At 40.6% G+C, this 21,451-nt stretch overlaps 1 protein-coding gene across 1 annotated transcript; it reads right to left on the bottom strand.

The window, feature by feature from the left end:
* Positions 1-175: 175 nt before the first annotated feature.
* On the bottom strand, positions 176-19,365 carry LOC138981691 (elongator complex protein 2-like). The gene is made up of 20 exons (XM_070354709.1): positions 19,209-19,365; positions 14,954-15,047; positions 14,591-14,667; positions 13,289-13,457; positions 12,803-12,883; positions 12,247-12,311; positions 11,800-11,866; positions 11,313-11,480; positions 10,741-10,836; positions 10,114-10,217; positions 9,401-9,523; positions 8,824-8,979; positions 8,146-8,337; positions 6,645-6,807; positions 5,813-5,943; positions 5,262-5,433; positions 4,734-4,855; positions 4,082-4,203; positions 1,739-1,849; positions 176-1,281 (listed from the first exon to the last, which is right to left on the bottom strand). The coding sequence occupies exons 1-20, from the start codon at positions 19,332-19,334 to the stop codon at positions 1,119-1,121; spliced, it is 2,502 nt and encodes an 833-aa protein (XP_070210810.1). The 5' UTR covers positions 19,335-19,365; the 3' UTR covers positions 176-1,118.
* Between the last annotated feature and the right edge of the window lie 2,086 nt (positions 19,366-21,451).

Raw genomic sequence — 21,451 nt, forward strand, 5'->3', positions numbered from 1 at the left:
TGTGTGTGCATGTTTTAGGATTTAACATCCATGTCATCAGGTCAGTGAGTGGCTGATACTAGCTAACAGCATAACAAACCAAATTGAAGGAACAGGCACATGGAAGTTTTACCTGCTTGGGAATAAATATGAATTCAAACAAAGGCATGCCATGGGTAAATGCAATCATTCCAAATTTCATCTGTGTTCAGTTTTATTGCGGAAGCATAAAATAGCCATTCATTCATACTTCCTGAACATTCAAAGAGCTCTTTTTACCCATGTAAACTTCAAACCATCATAATACAAACCATCTAAGAGCAGATCTGTCCAGGCTTGTACATGCACTTGGAGTATCCTACCACTTTGACACATGCCCACAATCTATAGCTTGACTGCAGAAGGGGAATTTTTTGCAAAGTTAATTTCATAACTGAAGCCTATCATCCCCTATGTCAACCTGCAAACTTAATTCAGCAAAAAAAATTCACTTTGCACAGGAAGCAGCCAAGGTGTTTTTTTGGTGTGTGTTTAAGTGAAAGGATGCAACAGCTTGGGAACTATCTTTGGTGGCGGGCACAGCCATTTACACAAAAAGGAAGGTAGGTACACTGAACCACCAGCAAGATGGATACCACATAAAACTTGATCACAGTCATGGTCAGTCATTGGTAAGACATGAAAAACAATAATAAACCTTGCAAATATCGGAGGCATTTGGCGCCTTTCAGTTGTTACGACAACAAAAAAGCTGGTGCAATATGAGGTGAGAGATTCAAGCAGCTTCACTGTTATGAATGCACTTCAACTGTTCCACAGGAAAAGTTGGAAGTACAGAGGTACCTGTGACATGAGGCCCTTCCCATGACTTCCCAAGAAAGAACACCTGTCGTCCCTTTGTCCATTATCCTTACCAAAATATACCTAGGCCACCTGCAATGTAGGGACACTTGGCTGGTCACAGGGGTGTCCTTTTATCTAAGGTACCACTGGAAGTAGTAACACACCCTGTTCTTATGCGCTGCATTTCTCATGACATTTTACACAAAATCTGGCATGGTCTTGAAGACAGCTCCAATCAGATTCACTTCTCAGCAGTCAGATTTGTTTGAAAGAGTTCCTTGACAATGAACATTGTGCTATAAAGTCTTCAAGTTGACGTTGAGCACCTTGACACAAAAGTCTGCACCGCAAGATGCCAGTTGTAGCCATGACGATACCTCGCTGTCCGTCTGCTGCTGACCCGCCAGCCCTACCACGGGTCTGAACCTCAGTCTCTTCACAGTCAGCTGGTGGCAGTTACTGCAATACAGAGCAAACATTTAAATTTACCAATCCTACATGGACACAGAGTTTTAATTACACATTCTCAAACTTATGTAAACATGATAATTATGCTTGTTAAAATATGATTTAAGAAAAAAATGTCAATTTTATCTGCATGTGGAAATTAGGAAAACACTCTCAATGCCCCAATCATTCAGGAACAATTTTCTCACAGATCTTTGTCAATCCTTGCTAAACGGACCTTCCCATTCTCAAACGCTGAATAAGAGAACAATCCCCATTGGACAGCAACCCCTTAAGACTTGCCCCCTTTTGAGACCTCTCAAATTTTCTGTTCGTAACCTCTCACTCAGTCTCTTAACTTGCCTCTATTTTAAGACAACTTCCTTTTTAAGATCTGGTGTTCTCAGATTTTGGGAGGTCTTAAAAAAGTGGGGCTGCACAAAAATAAGAGGAGTTGATGCACACTCACCATTTTTCTACATGGAAGTGAGTCCAGGCACTAGCATCTCCAGCAGACTGAGCTTTGTTCCACGTGTGCAGCGCAAGTTCTCCCCCATCCAGTCCGGTCGCCAGCACATACCTGTATCATGAGAATGTTTACACTGTATCTGCCATCATTTAACCCTTTCAGCCCAGTCTACCTTCACATTTCTGGTGGACTTTTGTGCTACTGCTAAGCCCTAGAAAATATCTTTTGTCTTCAGCTGTGTATGTTTTGAACCAGTGGACCAATCAACCCCTTGACTGCCATCATAGTATCAAATACGCCCCCCGCAGGTTAGGGGGAAGAATTTACCCGATGCTCCCCAGCATGTCGTAGGAGGCGACTAACGGATTCTGTTTCTCTTTTTACCCTTGTTAAGCGTTTCTTGTAAAGAATATAATCAATTTTTGTAAAGATTTTTGTCAAGCAGCATGTAAGAAATGTTAAGTCCTTTGTACTGGAAACTTGCATTCTCCCAGTAAGGTAATACATTGTACTACGTTGCAAGCCCCTGGAGCAAATTTTTGATTGGTGCTTTTGTGAACAAGAAACAATTGACAAGTGGCTCTATCCCATCTCCCCCCTTTCCCCGTCGCGATATAACCTTCGTGGTTGAAAACGACGTTAAACACCAAATAAAGAAAGAAAAAAGAAAGTATCAAATACGTACTTTACTATAAAAATAATAATAATGAAACAACCCCTGTATTTGCCCTTTGAATTGCAGAAAGATGGTTTATTTCTCAGTTTGGGTCTAATTGATATATCTTGTATGTGGATGGGTTTCCATTGATTTCAAACATTAAATTCTTCGAACAATCAAGGGGTTTTATCTTACCCTTTTTTCTCCTTCCTTTTTGTTTTAGAGGTGAAAGCCGTACCCCCTACGAAAGCAAGTGGACCGTCTTGTGCCGACAGCGAATCATAAATGTGAGATCATGAGGTATTACACCGATTCTACTTTGCACACCTTCTCATTGACTTGTCTCTGAAAATGTGGGTTCTCACCTTCCATCAGGCAGGGTGACAGGGGACACATCAACAGCTGTGACAGAATCCTCCACTCACCTTCCATCAGGCAGGGTGACAGGGGACACATCAACAGCTGTGACAGAATCCTCCACTCACCTTCCATCAGGCAGGGTGACAGGGGACACATCAACAGCTGTGACAGAATCCTCCACTCACCTTCCATCAGGCAGGGTGACAGGGGACACATCAACAGCTGTGACAGAATCCTCCACTCACCTTCCATCAGGCAGGGTGACAGGGGACACATCAACAGCTGTGACAGAATGCTTCACTCACCTTCCATCAGGCAGGGTGACAGGGGACACATCAACAGCTGTGACAGAATGCTTCACTCACCTTCCATCAGGCAGGGTGACAGGGGACACATCAACAGCTGTGACAGAATGCTTCACTCACCTTCCATCAGGCAGGGTGACAGGGGACACATCAATAGCTGTGACAGAATGCTTCACTCACCTTCCATCAGGCAGGGTGACAGGGGACACATCAACAGCTGTGACAGAATGCTTCACTCACCTTCCATCAGGCAGGGTGACAGGGGACACATCAACAGCTGTGACAGAATGCTTCACTCACCTTCCATCAGGCAGGGTGACAGGGGACACATCAACAGCTGTGACAGAATGCTTCACTCACCTTCCATCAGGCAGGGTGACAGAGGACACATCAACAGCTGTGACAGAATCCTTCACTCACCTTCCATCAGGCAGGGTGACAGAGGACACATCAACAGCTGTGACAGAATGCTTCACTCACCTTCCATCAGGCAGGGTGACAGAGGACACATCAACAGCTGTGACAGAATCCTCCACTCACCTTCCATCAGGCAGGGTGACAGGGGACACATCAACAGCTGTGACAGAATCCTCCACTCACCTTCCATCAGGCAGGGTGACAGGGGACACATCAACAGCTGTGACAGAATGCTTCACTCACCTTCCATCAGGCAGGGTGACAGGGGCAACATCAACAGCTGTGACAGAATGCTTCACTCACCTTCCATCAGGCAGGGTGACAGGGGCAACATCAACAGCTGTGACAGAATGCTTCACTCACCTTCCATCAGGCAGGGTGACAGGGGACACATCAACAGCTGTGACAGAATGCTTCACTCACCTTCCATCAGGCAGGGTGACAGGGGACACATCAACAGCTGTGACAGAATCCTCCACTCACCTTCCATCAGGCAGGGTGACAGGGGACACATCAACAGCTGTGACAGAATCCTTCACTCACCTTCCATCAGGCAGGGTGACAGGGGACACATCAACAGCTGTGACAGAATCCTCCACTCACCTTCCATCAGGCAGGGTGACAGGGGCAACATCAACAGCTGTGACAGAATCCTTCATCTCCATGGATGACACCGGTGTAGGGGGCTGTGTCTGACAGACCTCGCTCAAACTCCACACCAACACCTGCACCACACACACAAATAGCATTTCAAGTTACCAATCACAAGCAAACAATGTTAGGTTTAATTCAAGGTAAGTGGTCTGGTACAAGAACAATAAACATGTGAGTGTTTACTTTATTAGAAATCTTAAACGGACAGACAGCTTATATCTGTTCAATATGGGCATTCCTTTTCCAGTTATTCGGAAGAATTCAGCTATCTTCGGCTGACAAAATATTGGAAAATAAATACCGAAACACTGGTTCCTGTTGTGTTTTTTCTTGTGTTTTAAGACAGCTAATCTTCCCAAACCTAGAATCAAAAACAAGAAGATTACTTTATCATTATGGAATGTTTAATGAATGTTTGTTTCATTTTGAAACCTTCCATAAACTAACCACTCTTTATTTTGTTCATTCTACTTTCTTTTACAGTTTTAAACATGTGTGGCTCCTGGCAAACCATATGCGCATACACAACCATGCAAACAGCTTATAAGTAAGAATACATGTCTGAGAAGAGAGTAGTGTTTGAGTTGTATTAAAAGCAGACCTTTTTGTCTCTGGAAGCAGTGAAGAAGTAGTTTTCATCATGGCTCCAAGCACAGGCCCAGATGATTCGAGAATGGCTGGTTGTCTTCTTGTCCACAAAGCTGACTCGAGAATATTTCCCATCTACAGCGACCAAAAGCAATAGAAACGGTATAACAATCAGGTTCACCCACCTCCAACAGATGCTTTATTAGAGTTATGCATACATTTTCTGCTATCACATCAATAAAATCAATATGATCTCCAAGTGTAACATTTGGGTAGAGTTTTTACATTTTTATTGGCAAAAATAGTAGCTGCTGAGAGACAACACTTCTTACATGATTTTCATCTTGTGCACTGACTCAGTAATAAGCTGGAATAATGTCACTTTTATCCAAGCCCCATCCCCAACTGTTTTTGTTGTACTGACTTAGAAACATGTAAACAAAAATTGTGACCGTTAGTCGATTACTTCTCGCTGCACAAATCTGCAAAAATTCACAAGGCTAATTTGGTCCAGAGAAACCCTGACCTTTAAAAAAGTTACCTTGACAGCTGTAGAGGGACCAAGTGCGATCGCGTGACACTGCAAGCAGGAAACGGCCAGTCGGGGAGAACGCCATCTGCACCACAGTCAATGTGCTGCCGTCAAGGGAAGCAACTTTCTGCCAGGTACTTGTGTCCCACAGCAAGATGTTGGCATGTTCTGCTTTGGCTGCCTAGAATATCAAACAATAGAAGTGCGTGTACTCTGAGATCTTACCAAAAACAGCATTATTTTAAGCCGAACATGCACCTCACAGTCACTACTGAAAGTGTAATGATCTCAAATAATTTTCACAGACATGTTCTGTCTCAGTATCAGCAACTGCAGTTTATAGTCAGAAGTAAAAAAAGGCTTGGTAAGGTAAGAGAAGGGGCAAAGGCAGGCTGTGCAAAGAGGTTGAGAGAATGCATGCCAACTTCGATGCACATTTCTTTTCTCTACAGTTTATTATTATTGGCCTCTCAAAAATATGTTCCTGTTATCATTTGCTTCACATTGATACAACAAAGCCTTTCGAACGACTGTATTACATAGAAAATTCAAGCAAATACCTTGCATGATGAAGCCAGAAGTGTGCCAGCAGGATTGCAGGCTAAAGCAAACACTTCATAACCATGCCCGTACAGTTTGTGGACCTCAGGCCACAGAGTGTTTTGCAGCAGGTGCTCTTCACTGGGGGGCGCTGCAAGTGCACATAGAGAAACACAATAAAAAACAAACAGCATTGGTTTTCAAAGGTGAGAAGCAGAATTTTGCTCTGCAAGGCAAACATGCACTATAAATCAACTACACTGTGCCCAATGTATAACCGAGTACTGTCCCACAAATTCCAGATAATCTCTATAAGATTTTGACATATATGCAGGGAATAAGAGAAAAACAACAATTTTACATAAACCAGGCACACACAAAAAACCAAAAAAACCCAGGTATACAAACAGTGCTTAACTCTTTCAACACACCGAATTTTGCCGAATTTTGACACATTTCCAAAAAATATCATTAAATATCTGATGCACTTACATTAAATTGGTTTGCTTTTGTGAAATATTTGATTCTTAAATGTTTCTAATTAACATAACATGTACGAGGGTAAATTTAACACATTATCCAAATATTTTCAAAGAAATTGGTATATTATTGGATTTCGGAAAAAGTTTTGCTCTTTGAGACACCAACACACTTTTGGGTGGGGTTGGAAACACACTTCCAGGTAGAAAACGGTTCATGGGAAACAACTCATCCTTTCTGGCCTATTTAGCAAACTGGCAGTGGAAACGATTGCCTCCCTTTACCGTCTCTGGTGTCTGTGAATTTTTTTTAATACATTTTTGGGCAGAGAAGAACAAAATAACAGAGGACATGAAATAAATTTTAAAAAACCTGTGAGGTCCAAAGGACTGAAGTAGGGCTCTGAATACTGTACGTTGTTGGATGTTTGTATCAGACGGTCATCTTGTACAGTAGACTGGGACCCATCGTATATTGCTTTGTTGGACAAACCAAGTGCCGGAACGCTCGCACCTTCAGGCAGTGAGGTCGCCTCCTAGAACATGGTTCAATTCATGGATAGCGACCCAGTTGAACTCCCCTTTTAAGGCGCACAATATAAGCCCCCCCTCCCCTTTTTTTAAGACCTTGTTTTTTCTGTTTTTTTGTTTCATAACATCTGTAAATGTACTTACATTCTAGGAATCCCTCTCTAATAACATCCATTTTCTCGGATTTCTGGAGGTCTTAAAAGGTGGAATCCCATTGGGATTCTTTCCTAGATATCACTGTCAACATCTAATGTCAATCTATTCTTTTTATTTGACAAAGATCCACAGTCACCAATGGAATTGTTATAAACGTTTTAGGTTGATGATGAAAACCATCCATTTTGCATTTTCTTTCTTTCTGTCCTTTTTGCTTCTATCTTTTGTTTTGTTTTATTCTATTAGTATATACAATCAAAGTGATTAACTTCAAATCAATACAAACAAAGTTTTAGTTGGGGGTTCTTTAAAGAAACAAACAAGTCGCGTAGTGAAATTGACAAGAAGAGCGGGGTAGTAGTTGCGCTAAGAAGGATAGCACGCTTTTCTGTACCTCTCTTTGTTTTAACTTTCTGAGCGTGTTTTTAATCCAAACATATCATATCTATATGTTTTTGGAATCAGGAACCGACAAGGAATAAGATGAAAGTGTTTTTAAATTGATTTCGACAATTTAATTTTGATAATAATTTTTATATATTTAATTTTCAGAGCTTGTTTTTAATCCAAATATAACATATTTATATGTTTTTGGAATCAGAAAATGATGGAGAATAAGATGAACGTAAATTTGGATCGTTTTATAAATTTTTATTTTTTTTTACAATTTTCAGATTTTTAATGACCAAAGTCATTGATTAATTTTTAAGCCACCAAGCTGAAATGCAATACCGAAGTCCGGGCTTCGTCGAAGATTACTTGACCAAAATTTCAACCAATTTGGTTGAAAAATGAGGGCGTGACAGTGCCGCCTCAACTTTCACGAAAAGCCGGATATGACGTCATCAAAGACATTTATCAAAAAAAGGAAAAAAACGTTCGGGGATTTCATACCCAGGAACTCTCATGTCAAATTTCATAAAGATCGGTCCAGTAGTTTAGTCTGAATCGCTCTACACACACACACAGACAGACACACACACACACACACACACACGCACATACACCACGACCCTCGTCTCGATTCCCCCCTCTACGTTAAAACATTCAGTCAAAACTTGATTAAATGTAAAAAAGGAAGAAGAAACAGGAGATAGTTAGCACTGTACATGTGCAATAGTAAATAACAATAACAATACTTAATACTTCTATGCAGACTCATTTACCATCATAGCTTACTGCATTACCTCTCTGTTCAGTTCTGTCTGCTGGTTCAAACCGCAGATATTGCAAAAATTTGATATGAAGTTGCGTGGAGCCTTGAAAACTCTGGTGACTTTTTCATCCCCCGCAGAAGCAAACATGTAGCGGTTGATCATGGTCAGACACTGCATGTCATAGCCATGCACCTGGGGTCTGGCTATCTCGTACCACGCAGTCTGCCACAAAACAAATGAACAAATACAGTGAATAACAGGCAAGAACTTGAACACCATTCTGCTTACATCACAGTGCTGGACTGATCGTGTAACCTCTGCGAACGCCAAGAAGAAGAAGAAGAAGAAGAGCTTACATCAAAAGACTTGTTAAAGAATCAGTCTGATGAAATCAATGAAAATCCAAACCTTAAATAAAACCTGCATGGCATGAAAAGATCAAGTTTGAAACTACTAAACAAGGATATAAATCAATTTGCCTGGAATAAACTATAGAAAAAATACAAACACCTTGTCATGTAACAAATCAAAGAAGACAAAAACCGCAAAAAAAAAATAAAATAAATAAATGAAAAACTCTGTTCATCACTGTGTTCTTGCAGCAATATCTATATACATATAACTTTTCTTCAAGTCATGCAGTAAGCTACACAAACACTAAAAAGACATTTTATTGTCTTAACTTCTGGCCAAGAAAAAACCCCTCACATATTTTCCCTCTTTGACCCAGGGGGCATGGAGACGAGTAGTTTGGTCCACACTGGTTGACAGGATGAAGTTACCTCCCCCTCGGTCCCATTCCAGATCCTCTACGCTTTCAAAATGGCCGCCTCCTGTCACTGCTGGTTCCCATACCGTGGTGTCCTGAAAATACCAGTGTATGTGTATGGATGAAGTATTGCAGACTTGAAATAATTCATTTATCCAAACAGAAAGCAAATCAATCCATCAACACTGCATCATTTCATACACTACGAATGTGAAACACAGTAGCAATTTTGTATCTAGGAGAAATGAGAATTTTAATTAATCTAAAAACAGAATGAAGGAAAGAGAAGACATAAAATATAGAAGTTCAACTCTTGCTCCACCAGTTAACACACACACACACACACACACACACACACACACACACAAACCGTATATGTTACAAATGAATGTTACTCAGGAAGAATCTGATTCTATTTTGCCACTTTACAACAAAATCAACCAATCAACCAATATTCAACAAATAAGTTTTAAATTTCAAACAAAGGTTGTGTCAACATTATAAGCTATTTGTAACCGTGTTGCGTTTCCACTGGTGCAGCGCTCCCTGGTATCCATGAGCCAGGATGGAATCCCCCAGCGGACTGAAGAGACCTCCGTACAGACCCAGCGTGTTGCCTCCCACCTCTCCCACACGCACCTGCAAATCAGACATGGTGTGAGCTTTGCCAAGACCAGCGGGAACTTTTGCTGGTTGGTTAAGGTTTCCACAGGCCCACACACACACACACACACACACACACACACACACACACACACACACACACACAAACATGCACACACACACACAAACACAAGCATGCACATACATACACATAATCACAGCTCTTTTCCCAAGATGGTGGCTTGGTAGGACAAATGGCTGGTTTCAGTCAACAAGGTGATGTGGTTCCTTTTGGAGTGAGAATGTGTGTGTGCGTGTGCTGTTGTTGTTATTGTTTCTGCTGCTATTGTTCAGGCAACCGCATATGTATGTGTAATAAAACAAAATGAGATAAGATAAGAAAACGTAACTGTCCATTTTCATTATGCATAAACATTTTTCTTTCTGCACCACATCGCATCACACTACTTATCACTCATTAGCCAATGAAAACGAGCAGTCAAGAGTCTGATCACAAGGCCAAACAGTCATACTTGATCACTGGAGAAGATCTAATGCATACAGCACACACAGCAGTTTGATTACTTGCAAAACATAACAGAGTACAAACTGCCTTGATTGCATACCTGTTCCACCCACACCCCATTGTCAGTGCCTGGGCTCCAGACCATCATGGTCTTGTCCATGCTAGCTGACAGGAGACACAGTGGCTGATGCCAGGCTCCTTTCTCTGCAACAGAGGTGCCAAACATGGAACATATGTAAAATAAATTAACATAATGAGGTATACACTGTCTGTGCTCACTGTGAAATACAATATTGGAAAACACCTCTCTACCCTTACAGCTTGCTGTTTTTAACCTCATTGCTTTCATCAATTCTTAGCATTGTGAAACTTTTGCAGGCCTAATTCTCTGGTTGTGGGAAGTGTGAGCAGCCTGTTGCACTGTTATCAAAACCTGATGTCACACATACAAAACAAAATGTTAAGACCAGTAAAGAAAAGCCATTTCTGACCCTGAACACAGGGATGAAAGTTTTAGCTTTCCCTCAATATCAAACCCATCAGCTTTCATGCCAGGTTGCTCTGAGCTGCTCAAGCTTTTCTTCTCTCTGCACGCTTGACATACTGAGAAATCCATTCTGAGATCATTTTAAGCTCAAGATTTCTCAATAGAGACTTTAAATCCACGTGAACAGCTAAATCTAAACGTGCCAGAGACAATGGCAAGTAATAATACAGAGCGCCTCACCAGTTTTTAGCGGAGGTTGCCACTTGACACTGTAGATCCACCCTTCATGGCCACTGAGAACTGACTCCAGTGTTACTGCAAAGTATTTCCGTTCACCTGCCACAAACCACACACACACTCCGTTCAGAAAAAGCTTCACATTAAGCAATGGGTCTGTAAACACGCATAAAATGCTGGTATAGCCTTCCATCTAGAGTAGTTACACAAGCAGTACAGACACTGAAATAACATCTAACAGTTGTTAAAGTTTTATTTTCAGCCTGTGTATAGTTACTAATGACAGCCTTTAAGGTTTGCTATCAGTGTATGAGAAGTGCAATTCTGCTGAACAATACAAGATAACTGTAAAGGTGTATTCTATTTCTTATCCACCCCCCCACCCCTCACCCCTAAAAATAAAACACCACAAAAACACACACCCAATCACACACATGCCCCACACTGCATTTTTGAAACAAAATGAGCTATTTTGCTCTCTGCTTTAAGAACATTTAGCCACGTTACTCAAGATGTTGTGCAATAAGAAAAGAAAATAAGTTGCAATAAACATGGTCAGATTCTCCGCTCTTCACCTTCCGAGAGGAAAGAAAAAGTCTTCTCCTTCATTGTAATGTCTTGGTCTGTTGGCAGGTCCCGTATGGTAATTGTGGAGGCACCAGTGTCTTCCGACCGTGGAGACAGTCGCCACAGACGGATCATGCTATCCTGTGCACAGCTGGCAAGCAAAATCTCTCCTGAATCTGAAAACAAAGCCAGACATGGTGAACATTTGTGAAACATGTGCTGCTTCTTCGAATTATCTTCAACCCACCAAACAGACGTTGGATATATATGGGATATGTGAAATAGTGTGAAAAAGACCTGTGAGTCCAAACTAGTGACTAAATTCCAGGCCTGATGATAAAAAATGCTGTTTGATTAAACCTTTGGAGCCACAAAGAAAGTCTTATTTCACCAAAAAGTCTGAAGATTCTCATGTGTGACTAAAAATGCATTTGTTGTCAGCCTCAACACACACACACACCTCATTACTACTGGGGAAATAAATAAATGACAAACCATCCACTGTGAGGTGAACTCCTCTGATCCAGTCCTCATGCCCAGTCAAAGTCATTACACGAACAAACTGCAAATAAAGCATGCAGCATAAGGATAAAAAAAAGTCTCAACGAATTAGCAAAATTCAACATTTCACGCTTTAAAGCTCTTCTAAAAAAAAATAGATATTTAGAAAAGTAGCACAAGACATGATGCTCAATTTTTATGAGTCCTATTTTAATGCATGAGATTGAAAACAGCATTTAGGAACAAGCATAGACAATCTGAAGATGGTGGGGGAAGGGAACAGTGCAGGGGGAATGAGGGGAGGGGAGACAATCCATCCTTTGAGGCTACCTGCAAGTGCAATTTGGGGACAGATTTGCAACGGCCAGAGGGTGTCTGTTCACGAGAGTGACTGGTTTAATCTTATTCAAAGTGCTACAGAAAGTCCCTAATGAACCATACCTGTTCTTGCTGAAGTACATAGAGGTGAACTTTATGGTCATCAGCACCGCAAGCCAACAGTGGAACTGTAACACATAAAACACTGTCTAATCTGGCAGTCGTTATTTTCTAAAGATGAAACTGACATATGTCAGCAAATCTGTCACAAGAGTGTATGAGACGTGTTCATAAACCCCAAACCTATGGAGAGACCAATCCGAAGATCAAGTTTGGTGTCACCAAGTCCCCCTCACTTGTAGCCTGGTCATGGTGTTGGAAAGAAACTGTTGAGAACGAAGGCTAAGGAACTTGTGCACCTTCTGACACAAAAATAACTAGAAACAAGAAGAGCGAATGCTCCATTGATTCCTCTTCGCAAATGTAGGGCTTACTTTATTGAAGTTTTCAAGAAAAAACACTGTCGGTGTAAGACATTGTTGTTGCCGTAACAGTGATCTTGAAATCTGATGGAGGTCAACCAAATTTGCCAAACAAACGAGGATTACGAGAAGCTATAAGTGTGCCAAGACAACAACAAAACAGTAAAGTATTGCAGGTCACAATGACTTGAACTTGCCTTGTGTACCAGGGATCAGCAGCAGATGAAGGTCCAGAACAAAGCCTGTACCAAATGCCAAAGCCTGTATTTCATTCACCTCTGCAAATGTCAAAACAATGTCAAAATCACATAGCGGCACAACACAGAGAGCCAAAAAATCATATGCACTCAAAGAAAAAGCTGGAGTGATCAAACTGAACAAAACAATACAGATTTTGAAAAAAACATTCAGCAGGCAGCTTTCTGAAGATAACAAGATGTAACAATCCCAGTGGGTTTATTTCTGTTATGTAATGGAACATAGCATTTTTGCTCAATGAATACTATAGTAAACAAATACAATGCATAACTTTCTGCTGCATCCTATCTCAAAGTTTAACAAAAGAAGTCTTGCATAAGAATTAAAAAAATAAAAATTCTTCAAACAGTATTTACATACAGCAGGAATTTTTGAGCAAAATGTGACCATGAAACAGAAGCCATTATCAGTGTACTTTATATTACCAAGGCTGTTGGCAAGTCTCCTCCAGATCTTGACAGTGGAATCAGAGGAAGTTGTGGCGATGAGTGTCTCTGGCATTTGTTCGACTGACACACAATCCGTGTGTGTGTAGAGTGCAGACACCACTGTTACAGGGCCTGTGTGACCGCGCAGCTCAGCTGTCTTCTTGTACTGTGCAGAAGGGTTTAAACAAATATAAATTTATACATACATATAATCAAATTCTGCTTTATTCATATAAACTAAAAATCATAATTAACTTGTTTTTTGTTTGTTTATGTTTATATATAATGAAATGTGCCTTAAACAATGAATGTTTTTAGTTCCTAAAATGTAGCACGCATCTGTGCTAAAAACGTTCACTGTAAAAAAAGGATACACACAAACAAGGAGCAATAACACCCTCTTGCACTTAAACACACCAATTTTTGAACATTCAACTTGATACGCTAATTGTAATACAGTGGACCCTGTCTGCAAAGACCACCCAAGGGTACAACCAAAAGTGCTTTTATATATATGAAGTCTTATATCGCGCGCGTATCTCCAGACTCGGACTCAAGGCGCAGGGATCTATTTATGCCGTGTGAGATGGAATTTTTTACACAATACATCACGCATTCACATCGACCAGCAGATCGCAGCCATTTCGGCGCATATCCTACTTTTCACGGCCTATTATTCCAAGTCACACGGGTATTCTGGTGGACATTTTTTATCTATGCCTATACAATTTTGCCAGGAAAGACCCTTTTGTCAATCGTGGGATCTTTAACGTGCACACCCCAATGTAGTGTACACGAAGGAGGTCGTTATGAAAAGGTGAATTCTAGAGAGAATAAGCCCATTGGGGACCCGTTGGGTTGGCCGTTTAGGTTCGACTGTACTTGCAGCATTACAGATAAAGATTTCCAGGCCCACCCCATTCCTTCAATGTTTGTTTGTTGGACCATCATTCTCACCAGAGACTGAGCATCAGCAATGCTTTTGAAGCTAAGTTTATTATCTGTACCCTAAGTGTTTGTCTGTCTGTACACTTTAAAGACCATTGGGTCAACGTACTTGTGATTGCTTTGATTTGTCACAAATTAAGAATCCCAATAACTCACCATTTAAAAAAAAAATTTATACCAAACCATCCATCTCAAGAAATCTTTTAGTCCTTCATAATCACATGTATTCCAAATCATATCATAGTTCCTAGTTAACAACACACATATATTCACACTCACATATCTATTAGTACATGTATTACCATGACAGTTGACACCAGCACTATTATTGCCCTCAGAGTATGACCTCACCTCCCCATTTTCATGTCGCCAAAGTATAGCTGTCTTGTCCACTGAGCAGGAAATGAGTTCATTTTCAATCCCTGAGTCTGAAACCACAGAGGTTTAGTCATATGGAAAGGATACAACTCATGAGTAACATCATCCAAACGTGGCAACATTACAAGAACACATGCAAAATTACAATTATAAACCACAATGATGGTATCAATAGTATCAACAGTGACACTTAAAAGAATATATTGTTAAACTGATCAAACCTATTACTTGTATTAGCAATTTTATATCTCCCAGCAATTTTTACCGAATGTGTTTTCATGTACAAAAGTTTCAGCCATTTATTTGCTCACTTTTACTTGAGTAAAAATTGCTCACTTTTACTTTTGACAGGAATCCAGCGAGTGCAGTTGACCCTGTCCTTGTGAGACATCAGCATGCACAATGCTTCTGCTGGTTGATCTGTTGTCCCCTGGAATGATTTTGGGTGAACATGGCTGATTATAATTTATATGAATAAAAAAACAAGAAAGGTAAGTTGTTTGAACGTTGTTATTGACAAAATTACGTTACAGTCACAAATATGTCGACCCAACGGTCCTTTTAAGTGAACTGATAAACAACACAATAATCTTATCTTGATGGAATTCAGTTTTCGCCCACTCGCCAGGAAGCCGAGTGAATGAATGATTGTATGACGAAATTCAATTTAATAATTTAAATTATGATTTAATTAAATTATGATAATTTAATACAGTGGTCGCCGCTTATAAAAAACGCGGTTAATAAAAACAGACGTTTTTTAAATACAGTCTGGTCCGGTCTGGATTTATCACTATAATTATAACCTATGTAAAATTCCGCCAGTTATTAAATACAGGGGCCGTTTAATAAAAACACTTTTTGTTCATTTTCTCTCTGCTCAGAGGGTTAGTAGTCGCCTTCTGGTCGTGAATTCTTGTCAGTAAACCGTTAGATGACAACTCAAGACACTTCAGCGTTTGTGTGAACAGTGATCACACCCTTGTAAACCGTCAGATGACAACTCACACCCTTGTCAGTAAACCGTCAGATGACAATTCAACACTGTCTGGTCTTTCTTCTCACTGGATAAGCAGTGAAACTGAAAATGGCTTCAACTTCAGCTTTAGCTTCAAAGAAAAGAAAAAGAATGGATCTGACATCCAAAGACAAAGTTGACTTGCTTGATAGCTACCGAAAGCTGAATGCAAGAAGTATGAGGGAGGGTGCAGACATTTTGGGTGTGTCGGCATCATTTCTGTGCCAGACACTAAAAACAGAAGACGAACTTAGGACTGACATCGCAGAGGGCTCCAGTCAAGACCACAGGAAGCGTCAACACACCTGTATACATGTACATATTCTGAATCGTTTTTATTTGTCATTAAAATGCTTTTGGTAAAGTTTCAAAACGGTTGTACGGTGTAATCAGTTTAGCTTATATGCGTGCGTCAGTCTTCTTACCTTTCGTTACTGATGGACATGTTCAACACGCAGCCGTTTATTAAAAACGCCGCTTATTAAAAACACTTTTGTTCGGTCTCAAGGTGTTTTTTTTATAAGCGACGACTACTCTAATTAAATTTAATTTAATCATGATTTCGTCATTCGCTCGGCTTCCTGGCAGTCTCTTTGTTTTTGGATTTTATAACTTATATGATTTAATGCTCACACACCTGAAAGTTTTCATAATACATATATATATATGTTAGGCGCGTTTGATCGATCTGCGCGATCGCGCGATCGCGCTGCGCGTTTGGTGGATCAATCAAACGCGCACACATCGATCGATGTGTGCGCATTTGATCGATGCAAAGAATAGGCTACAAAGAATACAAGAATCGTTAAAACGCGCAGCTCTTATACTTGCGCATTTGGACGATCTGTCACTTCCCTACCACACACACACATCGCACGCCGGAAGTGAAAAGTTTCAAATACATGAATGTTCCGAAATATACCCCAACAACGTTTTTGATTTGTTTGTTGTCACGCCTCTCAATCTTTCAAACAGTCTCTCAGTCTCTCTCTCTCTCTCTCTCTCTCTCTCTCTCTCTCTCTCTCTCTCTCTCTCTCTCTCTCTCCCTCTCTCTCTCTTATGATCTTATTCTTATAAAGTTACTATTATTGCGTGTGTCTGCGTTTCATCATAAAAAGTTTGTTCCTATGTATTCCCATTTCGATTATAACCATTTTGCTTAGATCAGGACTAGCTGGAAGAAAGGTCCTACGGACCTAATGCTATCTTTCCTGTAATAAAGTTCTATGTTTCAATGTTTCTCTCTCTCTCTCTCTCTCTTAGTCTCTCTCTCTCTCTCTCTCTCTCTCTCTTAGTCTCTCTCTCTTCTCTCTCTCTCTCTCTCTCTCTATCGCTCTCAGTCTCTTCACTCTCTCTGTCTCTCTCTCTCTCTTAGTCTCTCTCTCTCCCCATCTCTCTCTCTATCTATCTCTCTCTCTCTCTCTCTCTCTTAGTCGCTCAGTCTCTCCGGATCTCTCTCTCTCTCTCTCTTAGTCTGTCTGTCTCTCTCTCTTCTCTGTCTCTCTCCTCTCTGCTCTCTGTCTCTTCTCTCTCTCTCTCTCTCTCTCTCTCTCTCTCTCTCACACACACACTTTCTCTCTCTCTCAGTCTCTCTCTTAGTCTCTCAGTCTCTCCCCCCAATCCCTCCTTCCTCATCTCTGTCCATCCCTCTGACATCTCATGAAAACAGCTGAACTTTTAAATCATTTGCTATTAAAGGACAATTAAACACTCAATGAGCTAATACATGTGAAATGGATGATCAGGTGCAACCTCGACGCATATATACCTGTGATGTGATGTCTTTGAGGTAGTCTAAGTGTTTGGTACAATATAATCCCATTTTTTCTTCTTTTTTAAAATGTCTTACAGATTGTTGTTTAGACACTTATAGCTAGGCCTACTTCCGGTCATAACTTCCGGTCATTGCCAGCAGACGTGTGTGTGCGTAGTATGGTGATTTGTGAGACGGATCGTCCAAATGCGCAAGTATATAAGAGCTGCGCGTTTTAACGATTCTTGTATTCTTTGTATTGATCAAACGAGCACACATCGATCGATGTGTGCGCGTTTGATCGATCCACTAAACGCGCAGCGCGATCGCGCGATCGCGCAGATCGATCAAACGCGCCTAACATATATATATCATACAACTTACAAGCTGCTTCTAATTTAGTTCTTCAAGTTCTTCTTCTTCTTCAGCGTTCCAGAAATTCTGGTGATGTGTGAGCTCATTTGGGTTCCCCACCCTATACTCTGAGAGCATAGTCAGCTTCACTACGCTTTCATTGGGTAGGCATGCTGGGTATTTTCGTGTTTCCATAACCCATCGAACTCCAACATGGATTACAGGATCTTTTCCGTGCGCACTTGGTCTTGTGCTTGCGTGTACAAACGAAGGGGGATAAGGCACTATAGGTCTGCTTCAAGTTCAATCATGGAAACCACCACGGATCTGTCCAGGCTTTTATTCGGGAAAAGAGCATCCTTCCTGTTGGATACATACCAACAATCAACAGCGTGCTGCTTTCTGTCCAGATTGGACATATTTCACACATTTTTATAGTTTAGTTAAATTTGCGGATCATTGACGTAGGTGTCAGGTACTTGATTAAGTCAGTGAACAAAAAATCCTCTGTGTATAGAATCAGAAAGCATCAATTAAGGTTGTAGATTTTTGGTATGTATCAGGAAGGATGCTCTTGGTGCATGTCAGACACGACATTTGTGGGTTCCATGTTTATAAAACATGTATGTATTATGACTATGAGTAGTTAATTAATGATGAAATCATACTGTTATCCCAGCAAAGCTGGCGGTATCCCACGAACGCTATACTCTAATCGACTTGAGAAATGTTCATGCCGATAATACATGATAAAGAATGATTCTTAGTGACCTAACTGATTCTACAGTTCGGGATCGAAGTTCACCAAAAATTGGGAACATACTAACTGAAATACGGTGGGTGCCGACTAATTCTTCGATTTTTGATCCATCACCACCCAGGGCCGCTTTGTTGGGGTAGAATTTCCGAGACTACAGCAATATGCTCACGCAAGCGTACGACGTCAAGATGTTTTGACGTCAATGCAGCGTGACGTCATCCCCTCTCTTGCGTGGCTTGTGTGTACATGTTTGTGTGCACATGTGAGTGGGTGTACACGTGTGTGTTGGGGTGCTTTATAGTGTGTCTGTCTGTCCATGTGCGTGTGAGTGTGTGTTTTGTCACTTTCTTGGAATGATTGGTGCGCGCACAAGTGTGTGTGACTGTGAGTATAAGAGAGAGAGAGTGTGTGTTTGTGTGTGCGTGTATGTATGTGTTTTCATGTGAAGGTGTGTGTGTTTGACTATGTGCATGCGAGGTTGTGCTTTGTGTGCATGAATGTTGTGTGTGTGTGTATAAGAGAGAGAGAGTGTGTGTGTGTGTGTGTGTGTGTGTGAGTGTGTTTTCATGGAAGGGTGTATGTGTTTGACTATGTGCATGTGAGGTTGTGCTTTGTGTGCATGAATGTTGCGTGTGTTTGTGCGTGTGTGTGAGTGTGTGTCCTTGCAACTTTTGTCGTCAGTGTTAAATATTGACTTGGTACTTACATCTGGGCGATAAACAACAACGCCACTACATGATCCGTAACTTATCAGGCCATTTCTCCCCCAGTCGGCACAGTGAGGGACGCGATTGCAGCTTGAACTGGTGTAACACATGTGTACGGAAGCCATCTTTGTTGTCTCACGTGGTACTGACAAGGGAAATTACTCGCGTAAAGCACACACACAAAAACACACACACTGTAAACAGAAAACAAATAAGACAAAGTGACGAAACAAGTGAAAACAAACAAACAAACAAAAACACATACAAGAAAACAAGTACAAAAAAACTAAACACAAATCAAAACAAAACAAATTTGTTTTAAAGGCAGAGATGGCACGGAAATTAAGATTTGTTTTTTTGGAAAGCTTTTCCCTTTTTTTTCAAGGTCCTCTATCAAAAAAACTCAGAAAAAAGTGTTTGTTGTCCTATAAAGTAATATTTGAAGGATTAATGGGTCAGAAATGACGTTTCTTGCGACTTTTAGGGTAAAACATGTAGCTATTGTGTGTTTTATTTTACTCTAACTGGACAGACTCCTAGATCCAGTAACAGAGCAACTTTTTCATATTTATGAACATATTTTGTTTCCTGTGTATATATATCACGGACACCAAAATTCATTTCGGAAAAAAAGCTAATTTTGGTACTTTGACAGAACTTCTAAAATTATTCCTCAATAAATAATATAGTCTCTCTGTTACATAATTTCTGATGACATTTTTTTTTTAAAGTAAGAAGATTGAACAATTAGTCTCGAAGATGAATAGTTCCCATTAACGCTGCTTGTGTTCAAAAACAATTCTGAGAAAACAGCGTCAACATTTTTTTAAATAGTGTCAAAATTAATGTTGATAAAACATTTTGAAAGTGATCGCTTTATGGCAAGAAAGAGGTTGACGATGACAAAATAACTTCGCACAATGATTCTATGGTGTATAAAGTACCTAAAAATGCTAAGAACTCAAAATTGGACCAAAATTTCGTGCCATCTCTGGTCTTATAAACATAGACTGGGAATCGAGCCGAGTGTTGTGGTGGTGGTGTGTGTGTGTGTGTGTGTGTGTGTGTGGAGCGATTCTGAGGAAACTACTGGTTAGATCTTCATGAAACTTTACAAACAAATTCTTCCAGATGAAATCTCCAGACTATTTTTTTCCTTTTGGTAAGTTGAGTCGGCACTGTCACGCACTCATTTTTCGATCAAATTGAATCAAGCAATCTTTGATGAATCCCGAACTAGTATGGAATTGAGGTCTTGAATCTGTGATTTGTGTGTTATAGACGAAGTACAAATTCATACCCCTGATATTCTTTCATCACTGAGATTAAAGGCACATTCCTTCCCATGAAAAACAGCTTTGCTCACCATCTGAGATGTGTCCAGGCTTTTACATGGGAGCTTCGACTTGGACACACACACACCACAAATCACATTTATAGATTGAACATACACATGTTGTGGCTTTTAAGAAATCAGAGGATGAAAGTCGCTTGTTCATTTCAATGCTTGTTATTCTCTCAGGTGCCAGAAGAATGGTTACGAATAACTCTCACTTACATGTTATTGCATTCAGGGCAATTACTTCCCTTTGTTAACTTAATTAGAAATAAAATGCCACTGTGCTCAGAAAGCAGTCAGGTTGGTTTGGGGTATGTGTCTTACTGGAGGGATGGCCGTGTTCCATGCAAAAGCTTGGCCAGACGCAAGAGGTAAGCCAAATAGTTCACATGGGAAGGACTGTGCCTTTAAAGAAAGAATGACGTTTATACAGTTTCCCATTGAAGAGACCATCTCTTGGGTAGCTGAAAGACACACTATGATTCCCCCCGCGTGAAGTGTACTTGACAGCTTAAATGCAATAAGATCTGAACCCACATCATTCATCATGCTCTTTTTACATTTAGTCAAGTTACGACTAAATGTTTTAACATCGAGGGGGGAATCGATACGAGGGTCGTGGTGTATGTGTGTCTGTGCGTGTGTGTCTGTGCGTGTGTGTCTGTGCGTGTGTGTGTGTGTGTAGAGCGATTCAGACTAAACTACTGGACCGATCTTTATGAAATTTGACATGAGAGTTCCTGTTTATGAAATCCCCATACGTTTTTTTCATTTTTTTGATAAATGTCTTTGATGACGTCATATCCGGCTTTTCGTGAAAGTTGAGGCGGCACTGTCACGCCCTCATTTTTCAACCAAATTGATTGAAATTTTGGTCAAGCAATCTTCGACGAAGCCCGGACT

Source organism: Littorina saxatilis, linkage group LG12, assembly GCF_037325665.1.
Source record: "Littorina saxatilis isolate snail1 linkage group LG12, US_GU_Lsax_2.0, whole genome shotgun sequence".
Lineage (NCBI taxonomy): Eukaryota > Metazoa > Mollusca > Gastropoda > Littorinimorpha > Littorinidae > Littorina > Littorina saxatilis.